Consider the following 19,796-nt stretch of genomic DNA (forward strand, 5'->3'; position numbering starts at 1 on the left):
TTTTGTTCCTGGCTGTATCCTCAGCACCTAGAATGGTGTCTGGCATATATAAGGGCTCTGTAAATATTTGTTAAACAGACGAATCATATGCTCTATACAAGCTAGTTCTATTTATTCCACAGATATTTAACAAAGCCCAAAATGTTTTTATGTGCTACATAATGGGAATACAGAAACAGAGGACACTAAGTCCTTGCCTTTAAGAGCTCCCAATATCTCAGGGAAAGTGGGCAAATATGCAGGCCAGTATGTGACAGCCCACCACTGCTGTAATGCAGATGCACATGGCCTATGAGAACATATGCCAGGCCCCTTACCCAGGTTGGGGCCCAGGAGAGCTTGTGGGAAGAAGCTAGACTAAGCTGGATAGAGTTGGGCAGAGAAATGGAGTGTCTCAGGAAACGAACACAGCATGTGCAAAGACCTAGGGATGAAAAAGTGGTGCAGTAGTGAGAGCCGAGTTCAATGGGGTTAGCAAGGCCACAACATACAAGGCCTCTAAGGTCAACCAAAGGAATTTGATCTTGACCTTGGGGGCAACAGACACCTAGAGAAAGTCTTTGCTTCTCCTTGCACCAGCTCCATGCACCAGGCCCCAGGTGCTGAGCTCAACAGGCTGCAGTAGAGCAACATCAGGCAGGCCACATACCTGGTGTGCTGCTGGAGGTGGGAGAGCTGTCGGAAGGACTTATCACAGTAGGAGCAGTGGTAGGGCTTGACACCCAGGTGGATGCGCAGGTGCTGGGCCAGGTAGGAGGCGTTGGCAAAGGACTTGGAGCAGTGCGGGCACTTGTGGGGCTTGGCCTCTGTGTGCGACTTGGAGTGGATCTGCATCTCAGACTTGGTGAAAAAGGTCAGCGGGCACACCTTACACCTGCAGGCAAGAGGCAGGTTCACACCTGGGAAGACCTCCCCAGCCCCTGCTCTACATCTCCGGGGAGACCTACATCAGAGAGACCTGCACCTGGAACAGAGCTTGCCTGTCAGGAGGCCAGGGGACACAGATCCACTTGGAAAGAAAGCAGGTTCTCAGCCTGGGCACCCTCCAATTTGGGGTTGGAAGCTCCTACATCTGGGGAACATATGCAGCAGCCTGGGGAAACGGTCTACACTCATGGAAGACAGGCCAGGATCCCAAAGAGGGCTGGCAAAGGGCCACACCCACGGTGGGGAAAGGAGGCTTTAACATGCTAAATACTTTACAACCTGACTACAGTCAGAATCCTCTGGGAGCTTTCAAGAAATACCAATGCCAAAAACAAAACGAAACAAAACAAAAAGCAATGCCTGGTACCACCATGTCCCCATCTCCCAAAAATTAATTCAAACTTGCTGAGGTGCAGTCCTGGCATTGACACATTTTGAAAGTTCTTCAGATGGTTCTAACATGGAGGGGCACTGCTTAAAGGGAGGAGGACATGGACTCCCAGTGACCTCTGAAGGATCTATTTCCCCCCTCCTGCCCTGTCCCCCAACATGGCTTCAGCTTTGTGCAGGGTTCCTCAGGAGACCCTACCCCTCTAGACCTTAGCTTCTGTCCTTAGCCCTCAGGGTCCCTCTTTCCAATGCTTAGTGCCAGCTCCCTGCCCCCCCAACCCTGTCCCACCAAGACCCCCACCTGTATGTCTTGCCCTCCTTGGCAGTTTCGCCTGAGGCCAAGATGGGGTAGGGGACAACAAGGACGGGGGGACCCCCTGGGTTCTCTGCCTTGATCTTTTTTCGGCCACGTTCAGACTTGGGGGGGCCAAGCAGGCCATGGCCCTGGATTGTCTTGATGGAGTCCAGGAGGGGGGGGCTGGTGATCCCTGAGATGAGGGTGGGGGACGAGGCGATGAGGCGGCTCTGGCTGGTGGTGGTGGGTGTGGATGGGGTGCTGGTACCCGTGCCTGTGCCGGTGCCCGTGCTTGCACTTGACTCAGACGTGCTCACAGCCGGGGTCCGGGAGGAGAGCCCCAGACCTGTGAAGATACCAGGTTGGGGCAGGGGTGACGGGAGCTGCGGAGGCCAGCTCAGCCCAGGCTACCCAGCTGTGTGACCCCAGCATCTCTGAGCTTCCCTTCCTATTCATAAGTTATTTCCCAGACAAATCTAAATGACAGCATGTATATGTGTAAAATGCACTAGATAACTTAAGACTGAATTAAGTGAGATAAGAGACATTTTGGAAATAATTCCAACCACAGAAAAATCTTTAGGCACAAAGATGTTCAACACTATGTCATTTATAATTACAAAAATTTAAAGACAACTGAAACATACATTAGGGAAGGGTTGAGTAAATAAATAGTGGTCTCTACTGAACGTCCCATTAACCATATTTTAAAAACCTATAAATGTATGCATAAAGAAAAAATTTTTAAATGTGCCAAAGTATAATTATGGAAGGAAGTAATTTAAAAGAGTGTTTGATTTTTTGGCTCTCTGATTCTTTGATAATGAACTTTTTAAAACTTTTACAATTAGTTATGCTTTTAAAAATGAAGGAACTAAAAATATTTATAATATCAATCTTAGCAGCTAAAAAGATGAAAATGGTATTTATCATGTAGATTAAAGAAAGAAAGAGAGACAGAGAAACCAAAAACCTGTCCATTGAAAAAAGCCAATATCCAGAGTCACCATGAGTATGTTTTGTGTCTCACACTCATGGTGGAAACATACATTTGTGCAGCCTTCATGAAGGGCAGTTTGGCAATAGCCATCAAACTTTAAACATACGAAACTTTTGACTGAGCAATCAATTCTACTTCTAGAGACCTACCCTAAAGAAACGGTCACACATGAGCACACAGAACTGTGTACAAGGCCCTTCCACTCAACTCTGTGGTCAGACAAAACTGGATACAACTCGTCTGTCCTCAGTTGGGCCTGTGCAAACATATGTGGGACCCCCTCAGATGGAGGACCACACAGCCACCCAAACAAGAGAGCCGGAATACAGTGCAGAGAGCAAATGCCAAAATGTGCCATCATGTGAAAAAAAGGAAATCACAGACATTGCAAACCCATCTATTTAAAAAACACACACTTAAACTATATACAAATACATGGACAATGTATGTGTGTGCGAAGGCACTGGAATAGATCAGAGAAAAGACACACCATACTGCTAAACTGATTCTCTCTAGGGAGGAAGAAGAATTTTTGGGTAACAGGAGATTTTCATGCTTTATTTATCTGCTTCTATATGATTTGAATCTTTTACCTGGTGAATTCATCCATTTTTTATATCTGTGATTAAAGGATAAAATAAAATAAATTATAGAGAAAACATAAAAATTCTAACAATTAAAAAACGAAGGCTAATTTTTCTTTCACCTTATCTGCCATTTCTAAATTTTCTATAATGACTATACTATTACCTTTTCAATAAAAATGCAATAAATGTGTTTATGATAGAGCAGCAAGTAGCAAAAGCAAGTTAAATCATAGACACAGCTCTCCCTACCATAAGCTCAGAAAAACACACACACACATATTAAAAAAAAACAACCAAAAATATGAAAAAGAAAGGAAATGGACCAAAAGGCTCTTTAAGCTGCTGGGGTAGGAGTTGGGGATTATGAATTATTTTTTTCTTGGTTTCTCTTTTTTCCAAATTTCCCTTAATATGCTTATATTGCTTTTTTAATATTACTTTTATAATGAAAAAATAAATTTAATAAAATCATAATCAAAGGAGATGTGCAGAGTGCAGCTGGGGCCGCAGAGGATCACCAGGCCCCACAGTTCTTGGGCACCTCTAAGAAAAGGAGAGAGACAGGAAAGGAGACAGATAGCTGGCTGGTGCCACAGGGGAGCCATAGCGGCTTCCTGAGAAAGCTAGGACTAAGGAGGATCTCAGACACTCCAGGCCCTTGACACATCCCCAGGATATCCCACAGCATTCCAGCCCCAACCTGTCCAAGACACAGCTCCCCTCTTCCCATGCACCTGTTCTGGTGATCCCGTCTCCACGGTTGTGCCCTGGGAGTCTCCTGCACATCCACCCTCTCCTTGCCACCTACATCCTCTCCAGCAGCCCTGTCCACTCTTCTCACTGTACCTCAGATCTGTCCACTTTTCTCCATTCTCACTGCCACCTCCTGGCCCACTCCATCATCCTCTCCCAAAGATCCCCCTACTTCCATCCTCGTTCCCAAATACCCAGTTTCTACCCCACAGGCAGACTCAGTTTTCCAAACCTACAACTGACATTTCCCTCCCCTACTTAAAATCCTTCCAAGGCTCCCCTGGAGCCCCAGGGCAAAGTACACACTACTTAAAGTGCCCCACAGGGTCCTTGATCATCTAGTGCCTGCTTCCTCTCAGCCTGGGCAGAACTAGGTCCAGCAAAGGGTTAAGACCTGAGCTCTGGAATCACGCTGCCTGCCCCTGCTTCCTTCTAGCTCTGAAAGCTTGGTTTCACATGACTTTACTTTTCTCTGCCTTAGTTTCCCCATCTGGAGACATTAGGGTGAAACACATAAAGCTACAGTTTTTGTAAGTTAAAAAAGGTTCATTGTTCAAGCTAATACTAATAACACCCACTTCACAAGTCTGCTGGGAGTAATAAAATGATATCATTAAGCACAGGACCTAACTGGACTTAGCTACCATTATCATCATCATCTTTGGTCTTCCCCAAACCAATCCTTCTCTTGCTTCCTACATACAATCCTCCTTGGCATGTGCTGTTTCCCCTTCCTGCTCTCTGATCTTGTTGACTGGCAAACTTTCCTTGTATTTTGGCTCCCCCAAGGAAGCCTCTCTTCCACCAAATCTGGTCAAGTTTATTCTGTAGATTCCCAAAGTTCTTCATGTTGATTTGGGTTTCCTGTGAGCCCCCAACAGACAGACTAGCCCTTGACTGGTCCATCGGAGGGAGTTTCCCAGTACAGAGACAGAGGAAGTCCTGTGGTTAGTCCCACCAGCCCGAGACTCAAGCTTACCCCCATTCTTCGCAACTACAGGCCCTGCGCCCCAGGTCTCGCCTAGCCAGATTCTAGCTGCACTGAGTCTCCACCTAGCCCTGCCTCCATTCCACATTCTCTGTTCAATCCTCGCCAGTCTCGCCCATTTCCCAGGCCCCACTCTTCCTCCCCGCACCCTATCTCCACACATCACAGGCCCCACCCACTCCTCCACCCGCCCGGTCTCCACCCACCGACCCCGCCGGCCCTCCAGGTCCCGCCCCGTTTCCGCCCACCCCGGGCCCCGCCCACTCTCCTCTCCCGCCCTGGCTGCCCACCTGTAACAGTGCTGGTGGCCGGCCTTGCGTGCAGTGCCACGTCCGGCTGCGGCACTGCCTGCGGATGCAGCCCGGGCACCTGCTGCAGCTTGGGCAGCGACATGACAGCCTGACTGCTTTCGGCGGGCGCAGGTGGCACTAGCAGCGGCTGCTGAGAGGAGGCCGATGTGGGCGGCAGGTGAGGCGGCCGGATCTTCTCCGCCATCAGCTGCTCCTTGATCTTGTTAATCAGGACCAGGTTGTCCAGCTGGCAGTGGGAGAGAAGATGGGCTGAGGGCGCTCAGGCCAGTTCCCTGGGCCGCCGGTTGATCATACTACGACGCCGCGCGCGCGCGCGCGCGCACACACACACACACACACACACACACACACACACACACACACACACGCACGGCAAAGCAAAGCCGCAGGGGGGGGGAGGGCAGTCAGGGGAACAACATCCTCTTACCTGACTGGGCATGGTGGGAGGAGGGGGCCAGAAGTAGGGGTTGTTAAATCGAGGCTCGGCCATCCTGCGGGGAGAGAGAGAGAGTCTGTCACTGCTAAGTTCCCATCAGCTAAGCCCACTCACTTCAGGACCAGTGCCTGGGATCGCCCGCCCCGGCCTTGGGCTCCTAAGCCATGAGACACAGCTGGCCTCCCACCAGGCTAGTGAACCACATCTCCAGTCTAGAAGGTCTGGAATTCAGGGGCCCCAGAGAGCAAAGATCAACACCCAGACCAGAATGCTCCCAGCCACCCACCCCCGACTCCATCAGCCTAGCATTGGCAAGTTGGTCTCCATCCCCCAGGAGGTTCTGCGCTGCAGAGCCAGCCCCATGGACCCATGGATTCCACAAAGAAGTCCCTCCCCATCCAAAGATGAACTGGGAGTCCTGGAGCAACTCTGCAAGTGGCCACAGAGCAGAAGCAACTGTCCATCCCCAACCCGTCCTTCCCTTGAGCGAAGGCATCCTCATTAGAGTTGAGGGGCAAATTGGGATCATCAGATACAGCCTTTCCCAAGGGAAGTTTGGCAGGACAATTTACAGAGACCCAAATGACTACTGCCCTTTGACTCAAAAAATCAGACTTCTGTAAAGTTACCCTCAAACAAAAGGCACAGATGGACAAGGCACCATCTGACCTACCAGGACACGCTGCTGTTTGCTAGGAGGGGTTTGTGGGGGCCTAAGGCTAGGGCACTTTGGGGACATTTAGTGGGCAATCCCACCAGTGGCCCTCACCTCTGGCAAGTTTCATAGCAGCCTGTGTGGTTAGATGGCCTTTTCAACCAGGGCAGTGTGAAGGATGGGCCTTGGGGGCCACCTCAATGTTCCAGAAAGTTTGAGTCTCCTGTGACCCTGGACTTACAGGGACTGTGCACAGAAGCGTTCTGTTAAGTCTTACTTCCTCTTAAGCCTCTCTTAATTCTCTTACAGAAATTACTAGCTGCTGGTTCTGTTGATTAAGTGAAACTGCTTACAGTATTTTGAGAGGAAAGGCCAAAATAAAGTGCCTTCAGACGCTTCCTGGTCCTACAAGCTTGAGGAGCCCCTATTGGAATCATAGGCTTAGAGTTTCTGGAGAAAGCCCTCAATCGGGACACAATTTAATCTGAACATTTTAAGGAAGAACTTGCACACAAATTACCTCTTGTGATCTTTACTTGAAAAGTAGGCACAAGAGGTTCTAACCTATTTTACAGATGAAGACAGAAGGAAGGAAGAGAACTGTCCAAGACCACAGGGCTAGGGTGTCGGGGTGAAGACTAGTGATCAGATTTCCTCAAGCTGGTTCTTTTGTGGAATTTGATTTGCAAATCTAGTCCTTGGTAAAGCAAATACCCATTGCAAATAGCTCAATACCCACATGCAAAAGCCATTCCCAGACCAGGATGGAATTGGTTTGAGTCTGGCCAGGCTGAGGAATCACAGAATCCTCCTCTGGGGCAGCCTGGGCAGCTCCTGTCCTCCACCAGCCTCCTGCTTCTGCCACTCACAGGCACCAGAATGCCCTTCCCTCTCCCCATCCAAATTCTACAACAAAAGAAGCTGTTTCAGCCTACTGCTCTCCCTGACTCTCCATGCCCCTGAGACTTCCTTCCCAGAAAAAAACTCAAAACAATGATTAACAGTGAGGAGGCTGCGCAAGTGCTTCCTTGTGTCAGGCACATAGAGACGGAAAGGCAGGTACTTTTGTCATCCCTGTTTTGCAACTAAGGAAACTGAAGTTCAGAGAGGTGGAGTGACTTGTTCAAGGTCACACAGCAAGTTAGCAGACAGCTAGAACTCCCACTCTAATCGGCCTGACTTAAAGTCCAGTCCATCAGTTTCTTGAAACATCCTGACTGTAGACTTATGGATGTGCCCTGCCTCCGGGTGGGATGGCTGTGACTCCATCGGTGAGCATCTGCTCACCCAGCAGTCTCAGGACCTGTCCCTTCCCTGCTGTTGTCCACAGGGAAGAATGTGGAAGGGCCTGGGCTGTAAAACCAGGGTGAGGAGGTTGCAGGACAGTGAATCAGGGGACGGGGACTGGGGAGCTGCCCCAGAGGAGCCTGGATTGGACACACCTGTCTAGTTCACCTGGGCATCTTGGCACCCAGGCCCAAAGGCTATCAATATTGTGAGCTGCACGACAGAATGAACAAATGAAGGAATAGTAATTAATCAGAATTACTTTAAAGCCAATCCCACACGATTCTCTTATGGTGCCCAGCTTACAAAGACTTTCTCTCCAGAACCCTAGGGGGATAGCAAGCAGGGACACAGACCAGAGCATCAGGAAGGCCCCTTGCTGAAGGCCACATAGATGGGACACAGGAGGCCACACTGGACTGCACTGCTGGATGTCAGTTCTGTAAGCCTCACTTTTCCTCATCCGTAAAATGGGGTGAAACATGTTGCCCCACCTTGTTCCTTGGCCACTGCACTGGGCTGCTTCTGATACAGTTCTGGGGAGGCATTCTCCCCTCCTCCTCTTCAGTTCAGTGCCAAGTTCAAGCTTCCCAGAGTCCCCACCCTGGTCAGGGAGCTGTGGGAAGCACCAGGGTCCCAGGCTGGGGTAGAGCATCCTCCACCACCTCAGCCCCCGGGCAGGCAGGGTCATCCCTTACCCTAGCTCAGAGCGAGGCTTAAAGACCAGAGTGCTGCTTCTTGGGTCACCTAATCTCATCCACACAGCCAATGCCTGATTTCCCTGCATCCTTCTCTGGCTAGTCCTGGGTATTTAATGACCCAGTCAATGGCCCTGGCTGCAAGGAGGCACAGCAGAGGCTGAACATGTTCTGAGCTTGGTGCTCACCCACAGTCTATCAAATGAGCCCCCAACAAGCCTTGGAGGTGGTATTTCCGGTGCCACCTGGGAGTGGCAAGCAGTGAAGGGCAGGTGGCTGGGGCCAGGCTAAGCCCCTCGGACCTTGCCCAGAGGGAGGGGGGGGGTGTGAGGCAGGAGAGAGGCACAGTCAGTTTGTTTAGGACACATGGACAGGGCAGAGGGGCATTCCCAGCAGAAGTGACAGCTTGAAGAGAAGCATGGAGCTGTGGCAGCACGTGGCCAATCTGGGGCAGTGAGCTGCCACTCCCAGGCACCCGAGAGCCACAGAGTTGTGAGGTGGTAAGGAATACAGGGGCCAGACAACAGGGCCTTCAATGCCATGCCATGTTGGATAAACCGATGTCAGTGGTGAGGAAGCAACAGGAAGCATGCTGGGCCAGGGGAGCAATGAAGCAAAGGGGGCACCAACCTCAGGGAGAACCCCGAGAGCCGGGCAGGGGCCTGGCCTTAAGTGTCCATGGTTGCTTGGGCAGAGGAGACAGGGTGGCTGTCGGGCAGGTTGGGCAGATTGGGCAGGGCCAAGACTACTGCGAGCTCCAGGCCCAGAGCCCTGATCCTTGCAGGGGCAGAGGAGCTGTCATTGCTTCCCTTGATCTAGAAAGTAGAGGGGTGGATGAAGGATGCATCCCCCAGGGTGCTTCTGGAAATAGGGTCCTGCTGGCAGCCAGCCACCTGTCGTCCATCCATCTGTCCACCCGCCCATCCATCCATGCCTACCAGCCACATCCTCCTGGCCAAGCTGGGACAGTGCTGGGGAGCAGGTGGCCAATGGGCACCAAGTTACTTGGCAGCCAAGTAATTCAAAGCCTTCTGCAAAAAGGTGCTGCTTCCTATGAGACTCACCACACACTAGTGGCCTCCGCTGGTCAGAGCCAATGGGCCACCTTCTGGTCCTGTCCTCTGTGGCCTCCCTGCCACCTGGACATGTGTGGGGGGGGGGGTGCTGTGTGCCAGGTCCCTGGGATTCCTCGCCTTCTCTGTCTCTTTCACAGCTACCCACCACTCACGCCCACCAGCTGGGCTCCTCCCAGCTCCAACAGGAGCCTCCTCTCCCCCCACCTCAGTGCCCGGTTGGCCCTCCCTTCTAGGACTCTAGGTACCAACCAACCTCGAGCCTTCGGGTCTGGCCCAGGCCTCCATCACCACCACCACCTCCCCTGGCCAACTCATAGACTGCTCAGACTCAGCGGGGCTGCGCTGGATAAGGCCTCCTCTGGCCCCATCCCTAAGCAGGACGGCTCCATCTGCCCAAACACACAGTGACCCACAGCACTTCCCTCCCTCCCCTCCTCAGGCCCACCACCAGCCACATCCACAGGAGGCCATTTCCAGAATCTCAAACCCACCCACCCCTCCGAGGCAGCCCTGGGACCAGGGAACGGCCTGCTTTGTTTGGAGCCCAACATGGCCAGTTCATATCTCGGCTCCAACTCCCCAGTGGTGTGATCTTGAGCAAGTCACTTGCCCCATCCCCACTTAAAAGGATCAGCAGCCCAAAGCCTGGGGCTAACCCAGACTGGGGGGATCAGAGAGACTTCGCAGGGAAGCAGGGGGGCCTGCCTTGGGTCTTAAAGGATGAGACAGTGGGGACATGCTGGCAGAAGTGACAGCCTGAGCAAGGGCCCACAGAAGAGAAGCATGTTGTGTGGAGAGGACACAGGTGTCCTGGTGCTGTTGGGAGATGGGGACAGGGCTGCAACATCAGTCAGGGCCAGGCCAGGGAGGTGGCTCCCCGAGCCCCAGGCCTGGAGTCTGGACCGGAAGCATGGGTGATGGGACAGTGTGTGGTTCAGAAAGATCCCCTGACTGCTGGGTGCTGAAGGGACTGCAGAGGCAGGGCAGGAGGGTCCCCATCAGGAGGCTCTGGAGAAGGGAGGAACAAGGAGGGGCTGCACCAGGCCCTAGAGGACAATGACCACACAGGCCTGGCCACTTGGTTAGAGCTGCAGGCAGCTCCACAGTGTGGCCTGGGAGGTCTCTAGATACCGACAGGGACAAACACAACCACAGAAACATGCAGACAGACAGCACCAAACCCGGACACAAGGGACAGACACAGATCTGTGGCCACAAGCAGGACCAGTGGGGACACAGCAACTGCCATGAGTGGGAAGCCACAACCACCAGGACATGGGCAGCTGCTGAAGGAAGGAAGCGGGGGACCTCCCCCCCAGGCACAGCTGGAGGGCAGCAGTGAGTGGCTAGGGGACAATGGGATGAACAAAATGCCTGGATCCCCCAAAGAACACACCCCTCATTCACAGATTGCAACCTGGAATCACAGGCTCCTTACCTAGAGTGTCCTTTCCCACTTGGTGAACTTCTACTCATCCTTCAAGACCCAGCTCAAGTGTTCCCTCTTCTACGGAGCCTTCCCTGAACCCCCAGTCAGTCACTTCCTCTGTGTTCCCAACAGCACCTTGTATATGGGAATAACAATAACAATAATCATAATAAATGGCAGCTACCATTGATTTCAATACCTATGTGCTGAGTACGATTCAGCTCACTGAATCTTCCCAAAGACATTGTCAAATGTGCACTTCACAAAAGACACTACAGCTCAGAGAGGTCAACAGCTTGCCCAAAGTCACACAGCTGGTAAGTATGGGAGTTAAGATACCACCCAGATCTGATCCCACCTTCCAGGGCCAATTACACTCTGGTTGGTCCTCCAGTTCCCTGATACTGTACCTGGGTATCCTCCCCCACCAGACTGAGCTCTTCACAGCCAGGGCTGGTGCTTGTTCACCTATGCCAGTATCTAGCTCAAGGTGGTTACTTAAAATGGGCTGGGAACCATGGTGGGATATGTACAGCCAATTTTTACTGTTACAGTAGATCCAATGTGCAGATGAAGAAATGGAGGCCCAGAGAGGTTCAGTAACTTGCCAGAGCTGAGTCTGGATTTAAAAGCAGGTCACCCTGCCCCAGGAGGGTGGCCTCTGAGATCAGCCCAGTTAACTCCACACAGGGGTAGTGAGGGGGCTAGGAGAGGGGCACACCATGTGCCGGTCCTGTCACCTGGGGAGGTGCAGACCCAGATGGATGGACAGAGGGTGGGCAGCACAGGGTGGGCTGTAGGAGCCTTGGCCAATGCAGCGGGCAGAGGCGGGCATTTAACCAACTTATGAGCCCTCCCCAGCCCAGCCCAGCTCATCCCACACACATCAAAAATGTGCCCAGGCCCCACGGCCCCACGGGAAGTAGCTCCCAACAAAGCAAATGGGAGACAGAAAGGCCCGGAACTGTCCGACACTATGATTACCAGGAGGCAAAAATAAAACGTGCGTCAGAGAAAGCAAGCGGCAGGAGCCGCGCCCAAACAGAGGCCAGGACAGAGGAGGCAGCCCCACTGATTCAGGGTTTTGTCTTCGTTTCTGTGCTTTCCAAATTCTCAGTAATATCACTAAGTTGCTTTTATGATGAAAACAATACATTTATTCTTAAAATGAAACAAAGTGGCGGGTGTCCCAAGGCAGAGGGAACCTGCAGCGGCAGGGGAAGGTCAGGGGCGGCTGATGGTGACCGCTCAATGCCAGGCCCTGCACAGCGCCACGCTCCAGGCTTGTGTGGCGGGTGGGGAGTGGGTACAGAGAGGGCCACCCGGAAGGGTACCATGAACCTGGTTAGGGTCTCGCAGGCTGGGGGAAGAGGGGGTCTCTGCCCCATCCCTCGCTCTGCTCTAGGACACTTCAGCTCTAGCTTCAGCTATTGCTGGAGCCTCCCCCAGGATTCCCCACTTCCACCCTCACCCTTCATCCCATTCTCCTACTGCAGCCCCTGTGATATGTCTGCTGTCTAAGTCAGATCATGCTGCCCTACTTCATACCTTCCATGGCTCCCTACTTCCCTCCAGATAAAGTCAGGATTCCTCGAGCCTTCCGTTCTGGCTCCAGCATGCTGACCTTTGACCTCGTGTGTTGTTCCCCTTTACTTTCTGCCCAGCCAGTCTCTATCCCCCAGTGCTCCACTTCCTTTCTTGCTTCCTCAGCTTCAAGTTGGCAGTGTCCTCTCCCTGGTATCCTCTGCTGTTCCCATTTTACTGGTTAATGCCAACTTCTCCCTTCAGCCAGTTTACAGGCCATTTCCTCCTGGAACCCTGGACCGCTTCCTCCACCCTGGGCCCTGCCCCAGTGTACCCTGCATTTCTATCACTGGAGTACTGCTCACTCCATTTTCTGTTTTCTCATCCATCTCAGTGGCTGGACCCTGACTCTGTCAGGAAAGGATCAGGACTGAATTATTTACATTTTAAGCCCCCTCAGTATCTCTAAGTACTTGAACGAATGAATGAATGAACGAGCACTTAGGTGGAGAGACCGAAGTGACCCGGCCTGGTAGAAGAAAGCTTGCTTCCCTCAATTCCTCCTCCACCCTGACACTTGGATTCCCTGCATTACACTGTTCCCTGTTCTCCATTTCCTGTATCTGGGCTCTCTCTTCCTAATTGATCTGGGAAGGAGCTGTGTGTACTCCGTAAAGCCTAGAAGACCTGAAAACAATGTTAACAGCTAATAAACACAGCCAATGGTTCTGCTTCCCTGGCAGTGAAAATTAAATAAACTTCACCTGTCAAAAGACCAAAAAGAAATAAGAAAACAATAACATCCGATACTGGTGAGGGTATGGGGAAATTGGCACTCTTATGTATTATCGGTGGTAGTATAAATTGGAACAAAATCATTTCTGAAAACAACCGGGGCATAATGTGTCAAGAGCTCTAAAAATGTTCAGATTTCCTGGCCTAGTGATCCCATTCTTGGTCATCCATCCCTGGAAAATAACCCAAAGATAGACAAAGTTATATGCACAAAGCTGTTTGCTTCAGTGGATTTTTACGATAGCAAAAACCTGGAATAGACAAAATTTTAAACAATAAGGAGACAGCTCTGTAAATCATGTTATTCAGTGCTAAGTATAGCCAGTGCTACTGGCATTGCCCTGACTCATTTAACATCAGCATCAACCTACCAGGAACTGAGGCAGAGATTAGGGAAATCACCCTGAGTCACCCCATGAGTATGAAACTCAAATACAGAGCACCAGCCTCTGGAGCCCAGGCTTTCTACATGGACACTGAACTCATTAAAAAGAAGAATCAGAAAATACTGCAGTCATTTAGAAAATCCTCAGTACAATAGTCAGGGGAAAATGGAAGATTTAAAGTTAGCAATGATGTCTCTATAGAAATGGGGTGCTGAGAGAAAAGAGGGTTAGAAAACACCCCAGTGCTAATAGGGATGGCATTTTGGACTTGGATTAGGGCAGTGATGGGAAGGGATTTTTATTTATTAAATTTCCCTACTTTATGACTTTTTGCAGGATAGCTATGTGACTTTTTAAAAATTAAAGCTTCAGCTAGGGTTGGCAAAGCAAGACACCCCAGCCCCCTGCCCTATTCCCTCACACCATTCCAGCCTGAAGCTTGCAAGGTTACCCAAGAGAAAGGGATTCTGGGAGAGGCAGGAACTTGATGGAGTCTCATAGCAAGCCTGAGCCCCACCCACTACCCCAGCCAGGAAAGCAGTCAAGAAGGGACTCTCAACCCATCCCACCCCGTCCCATCCAGAGGCTCCATCAAGGAGGCCAGACAAGGAATAGCCCAGGCTGCCCAGGTCACTCATTTTCCCACTGAAAATCCTTCTGGTGTTCCCAGTGTTTGAGAGGTACAGTACTAACCTCACAGCTGGACACCCAAGGCCTTTGCCAAGACGATCCTGCTGGTCATATTCACCCTGACACCTGGCCTCCACCCTCACATGTGGGCCCTTCAAAACAAGCTGCTCATGTGCTGTGCACAGGTTCTGCCACCCACCCAGGGGCCACACCACCCTGCTAGACACCAACCTCTCAGGCAGGTGTCACTGCCTTGGGTGAATGGCTTGGTTACCTATCTGTCTAGTCCCCCAAGCCAGCTGTAAGCTCCACCAGGGCAGAGCCTGAGCTTAGGGGCGACTTGGTTATAGTCACTGTTCCCTCACTTGGCCCCACAGCTCAGAGGCTCTTCCTTCAGGTCTCAGTTTAGAGACCACTTTCTCCCAGCAGGCACTGGGTCACCTGTTAACACACTCTCCTACCCTGCCTTTGTATCTTGGAGAGTCAATGGCAAGAGGGTCTTTCCATGAGTTCCTGAAGACAAGTTTGCCAGAGGAGCAGGAAGGCAGGGGTGCATTCGCTACAGAGGGGCAGTGTGTGCAAAGGCACAGAACATACCTAAGAGGAAAAGCAGAAGGAACTGCTTGTGCAAAGGTCCAGGAGCAGGAAAGCACAGCACAGCACTTTTGCCCTGGAGTTAGCATAGCGCAGGGAGGGATCTGTGGGAAAGTGGGAGCTGGTGATCAGAGCAGTTCTTTCTGGGCCAGAGTTCCAGGCCATTGTGCCTAGCTGATAGGCCATGGGGGCCACAGGAAGGCCCTGAGAGGGGCAGGAATGTGATCAAGGTTTCCTAGTGGGGCCAGAGAGATGGCCTGGAGGGGACAGGAGAACACCGTCTAGGAGGCAGAAGCTGAGGCTTCCCATCTTTCTGGCTCCTTGATACTGCCACATGCTCAAAGCCCATCTCCCATGGCCCTCTGCCCTCCATATGCCCCCACTCCATGCAGCCCAGAGCCCCTCCTCAGCTGCTGTGCCCCACCCCCAAGACCTTGGCCAGGCCAGCCTCAGAAACTCCTCCTGCGAACTTCCTGTGAGGAGCAAGGCTCCTGAGGGTCCTGGATCCAATTAGGCTGGTTTCTGCAACCCTGGAGGGCTGGGGAGGGCTGTTTTCACTGTGAGGCAGAGCTGATCCAAGTGGGAGGGGGGCTAGTGTCTGTGCCTGGGTCCTGAGAGCTGGGATGCAGCTCCCTCCCCTCCCTCTGCCCCATCCCTGAACCCTCAGGGACCCCGCACATCCTCTTCTAGCCACCTAGGGACACCCTGGCAGTGGGGCTTCTTGGGGAGCCTCAGTGTCTTCATCTAGGGAATGGGTAACATTTTCTTAGTACTGAATTTTCTACAGCTTTTGAACCCAGGCCCCTCTCTACTTCCAGCTCCCCTGGGGACCCCTAGCTGTCATCCCCATGGGATCTCCTGCCATCATGGGATGGGGATGACAGTGACAGATTCTGAGTGCTTTTCACTCCAGCTCCTAACAGCCCATTAGGAAGAGGCTGTGAACATTTTGAAACAAAGCGCACACTCAGAAAGACAGTGAGAAAGTCCAGGTACAGCTAGCTGGCTGGCTTTTACAAAGCACACATTCAGGACGGTTACGGGTCCTTGTCCCACTCCCTTCTCAATAACACCCCACCCAGGCCCCAAAGAGCAATCCCTTATGGCAATCTCTTCCTTGACTGGAGTTAGGAATGAAGTTCAGGTCATCCTAATCATCCCAAGGCCAGGCATAGGTGAGGGCCATGGTAACCTCTAGCAAGTCCTCTTCCTTTCTGAAGCCTTTCCTGCTTTAGAAAATGAAGGGGCTCAACTAAATCACAGCCTGGATCCCTGAACTCTCAAAGGAGCAATGTGACAACTCAGGCAACAAAAATACAGATTCTGGAACCAGATAGCCAAACTTGGGGCCCTGGGATGGTTACAAATCCTCAAGCCTCAGTGTTCACATCTGTAAACTGGGGATGATAATGGTATCTCTGCAGGACTGCTGTGGGAATGACAGGAATCATTAGGTCAAAATCTGCAGGATGGTGCCTAGGGCAGGAAGGACTCTGGGTGATGGCATAACCGCCATTGGCATAAGGGAGCCTCTCCCAACATGCAAAGGCCTTCATGCAAATCTGAATAACCAGTCAGACCCCAACATGGGGGTGGGGGGATAACAGTGGCTCTGAGTGGCTTTCTGGAGCCCCAGGGGTTGCTCTGCTCACTGGTGGAAAGCTAGGTCTGGGGTCAGCTCAAACGTCAGGAAGGCTGACTGCTGAACTTCAGCTCTGGCCTGACCTAAAGAGATTCTAGATAGGTGCAGGTGTCCTGGGCAGGGACCCTTCGGCAGGCCCAGCCAGGCTAGCAGTCAGTGGGGCAGGTCAAAAGAGTTCAGCCCAGCAGACAGGGTGGACCTTGAGCAAGGCAAGGCAGCCAAGGAAGAACCACTGGTCAGAGGGGAGCCAGGAGGGCTGCCTCCTCCTCTGCTTCCTCAGTGTCCTGCCTCAAGGCTTCTTCTCCGGTTGTTCCCTCTGCCTAAAATGCCCTTCATCTGGAAAACTTCACGTGACAGTTCAGGGGTCACTTCCTCCCAGCACTTTGGTCCTCTTCCCCACCATCATTGTCATTCACGGCAGTAAATCTAAGGCATGATGCTGCAGGAAGTGCTTACGGAAAAGTAGTTTCTCCTCCCCAGCACTCACTGAAACCTGTAGAGTCCTGTGAGCAATTTTGTGCTATCTTGTCTTCTCTGCTAGGGCAGGAACTAAGCAGTTTTCTTTATTTCTCCCCCCCTATATCTGGCCAGAGCCTAGGAAAGAGTAAACACTAAAGAAACACTGTTGCATCAGAGTGGGACAGAGAAATGAGGTGCTTGCCCCAGCCCTTCAAGCAGAAGCAGGGAGATATGGGCACACACAGGGGTGTAAAGGCATGCATGAAGGACCATGTGCAAGGCTACATGTGCAACTACATTCTTACAGGTCAAAATGTGCACATCCTCCCTGTGTGTACAAACACACATGTGCACAGGCAGGCAAGGAAGGGGTTGAGCAGAGGATCAGTGAGAACACAGCCCTGAGCAGGCACATGGCTGTGCACTATTTCCTGGAAGGGTGTGCAGGGGTGTAGCACAAGCATGTGGTTCTGAAGGTGGCAGGATGTGCGCACATGTTCCTGTGTGGACTGTGTCACGTATGAGGATGCGCACTCAGTGGACAGGTCTCCTGCGTGCCTGGCTCCTGGAGGCCCAGGTCAAGGCATCTGTGGCCATGTTTACAAAAAGCAGGGCAGCAACCAAAATTGGCAAAGATGGGGCAGGATAGAGTCAGGGGTCGCAGTGGAAGAGGTGATTGTGTGAACGTGTATGAATGTGCATATCTGAGTGTGTTGGGGGCATCCCTGCCCCAGCCAGTGACCCCCCCAGAACCCAAAACCTGGACTGCTAGACTGTTCCCATGAGGAACTGGAGGCCCCTGCCCAAAGTTTAGAAAAGGGCCCAGCTCCAGCTCTGGTTCCAGAAAGCCATCCCTACCACCATAGCACCCAACCCACTTCCATCATAGTCCATTTCCTCCAAGTCACTCAGGTGTGAGGCACTGCCTTGTGCCTCCAGGTCTGTCACCCCAAGGCAGAGGGCAAGAAATTGGTGCCTGAGGGGGAGCAGCTCCCCCAGTATGCACTTTCCCCTGCTCTTCACCCCAGGCAAAGGCTGTGGCAGACTGCTGGGAGCAGGAAGTCCATGTGGTAAACAAGGCTCATTTCTCTCCCTCCCCATTGCAGTCTCCTAAGTGGGTAGATGAAGCTTGGACAAGATGGTCTGAGTCCACCTCTCTCACTGTACATGCTTTAGATCTCTTATAATTCTCCAAGACTGTGTACACAAACATCATCAGATACATGTTAGTGGAGAAGTGTGTCTCCTTTCCCTGAGTACACCAGGCCTGTCCCGATGCCCCAAAAGTGGTAGCATGGTGCTTCTGAGAGACAAGGAACTAAGGAAACACTGAGTGTTCGTGCAGTCACTGTGTACTCATTCATACATTCTATGTTCATTCATTCACTCACGTGTTCAACAGTATGTGCCAAGGCTACCTTACCCATGGAGCTCCCGACCCCATGGAGAGAAAGAGGCTACCGAAGGCATGAAACCACAAGGTCCGGGAAACCATAACTCTAACATCACTTCCCAGGTGTTGTTCACTGGGGAGGTGCAGCACTTTACACTTTGTGAGAAGAAAATCTTCCTGGCAATGAGAACTATCTGATCTCAGTGGTTCCAGCGCCTGCCTCGAAGGCGCAAGGTCCCAAGCTTGATCCCTGGTTAAAAAAAAAAAAGAACTATCTGATCACAGATGGCTCAGGGCTGGGTAAGGAGGGGGATTCCTAGCAGACATCAGAGGCCCTTCTGTAAGGATGTGGGAAGGGGATTACTGTTTGTGCAGGGCTCAAGTGAGGCTGGGCTTCCCCCCAACGGCTGGAGGATCAAGGAGCCCTGTGGTGCTGGTTCTAGTCCCAGCAATGCCTCTGACTAGTTACCTAATCACTCCACACCTCAGTTTCCTGATCTGCAAAATGGGGTAATTACAATGAGGATTAAAAATATGTTCATATTTATAACACCTTGTAGAATGTGGTCTGGCCCAAAGTGAACACTACGTTGCTAAATAAATAAGGCAAGGAGAGTCTACAAGATTCTAAACCCAAGACTGGATCATGTGAAAACTCCAAGTGTCAAAGGTTCTGAGCTGGAAAGCTGCTCAGATGCTAAGGTTCTGAGATTGGAAGAGGCTGGAATGATTAGATTCCACAATTTAATCATCTCATTATTTCCTAACAACAACCCTAGGCCTCCTGGGGGAAGGAGGAGACAGATCTCAGTGTGACTTCATCTCCCAGGCACTACCAGGCCACCAGGGCTGTGCCACACCTGCACTCCCAGCCTTGCCTCACCTCTACTAAGGCCTCTGCCACACCACACTAGAAGCTGATGTGGATTTTAAGCACATTCTAGTGGTGCAGACAGCAAGAAGTGCAAAGAAACAAATAAATGAGGTTTCAAATACTGAAAGCCACAAAAGAAAACAAAAAGAGGCTCATGTGACAGAGACTGACAATAAGAAACTACTGTATTCTAGAGAAAATGGTCAGGAAAGCCCATTAGATTCAGATGGTCCCAGCCATGCAAAGATTTAGGGAAAAGCATTCCAGTCAAGGGAATGTGCAAAGACCCTACCAACAGGCTTTGTAAATTTAAGGTGCAGGAAGAAACCAGAGTGGCTGGAGGTAGTGAAATTGGGGCCAGGGATGGGAGGCTAAGGAAAGTGGGCAGGACCACGACCATGAAGGGCTTTGTAGGCCCAGAAAGGACTTGGATTATTTTTCTTCTAAATGCCCATGAAATTGTGAGTTTCGACAGAGAATGACAAAATAGAGCAGGGCTTTCACAGGGTCCCCAGATCATTTGGCTGGTTCTAAAACCACCACCCTGGTTCACAAAGTCAAGAAAGGGCCTAGGACGGTAATTAACAATCCTTATAATTCAGTGTGTATATCCTGAGCTCCTACCACACACTGGCCAGGACCAGGAGACAGGGCAGACAGTGCACTG

At 51.5% G+C, this 19,796-nt stretch overlaps 1 protein-coding gene across 5 annotated transcripts in view; it reads right to left on the reverse strand.

Annotated features, from left to right (window-relative positions):
• The window catches only part of Znf362 (zinc finger protein 362), a 41,297-nt gene that overhangs the window by 17,218 nt on the left and 4,283 nt on the right, over positions 1-19,796 (reverse strand). For 2 of the 5 annotated variants that reach the window (XM_087215358.1, XM_087215354.1), the window contains exons 2-5: positions 5,679-5,742; positions 5,231-5,477; positions 1,619-1,958; positions 650-874 (exon numbers count right to left, since the gene is read on the reverse strand). In XM_087215358.1, the coding sequence (XP_087071484.1) occupies positions 650-874; positions 1,619-1,958; positions 5,231-5,477; positions 5,679-5,741 (875 nt within the window). In that variant the 5' untranslated portion in view covers position 5,742. Of the gene's footprint in view, positions 1-649; positions 875-1,618; positions 1,959-5,230; positions 5,478-5,678; positions 5,743-8,123; positions 8,227-10,841; positions 14,050-19,796 lie in introns of those variants that run through there. The other 3 variants (XM_004850899.4, XM_087215355.1, XM_087215356.1) reach the window with 3 other exon arrangements.

Source organism: Heterocephalus glaber, unplaced genomic scaffold, assembly GCF_053883595.1.
Source record: "Heterocephalus glaber isolate CG9 unplaced genomic scaffold, H.glaber_assembly_v1.0 deba00001452, whole genome shotgun sequence".
Taxonomy (NCBI): domain Eukaryota; kingdom Metazoa; phylum Chordata; class Mammalia; order Rodentia; family Bathyergidae; genus Heterocephalus; species Heterocephalus glaber.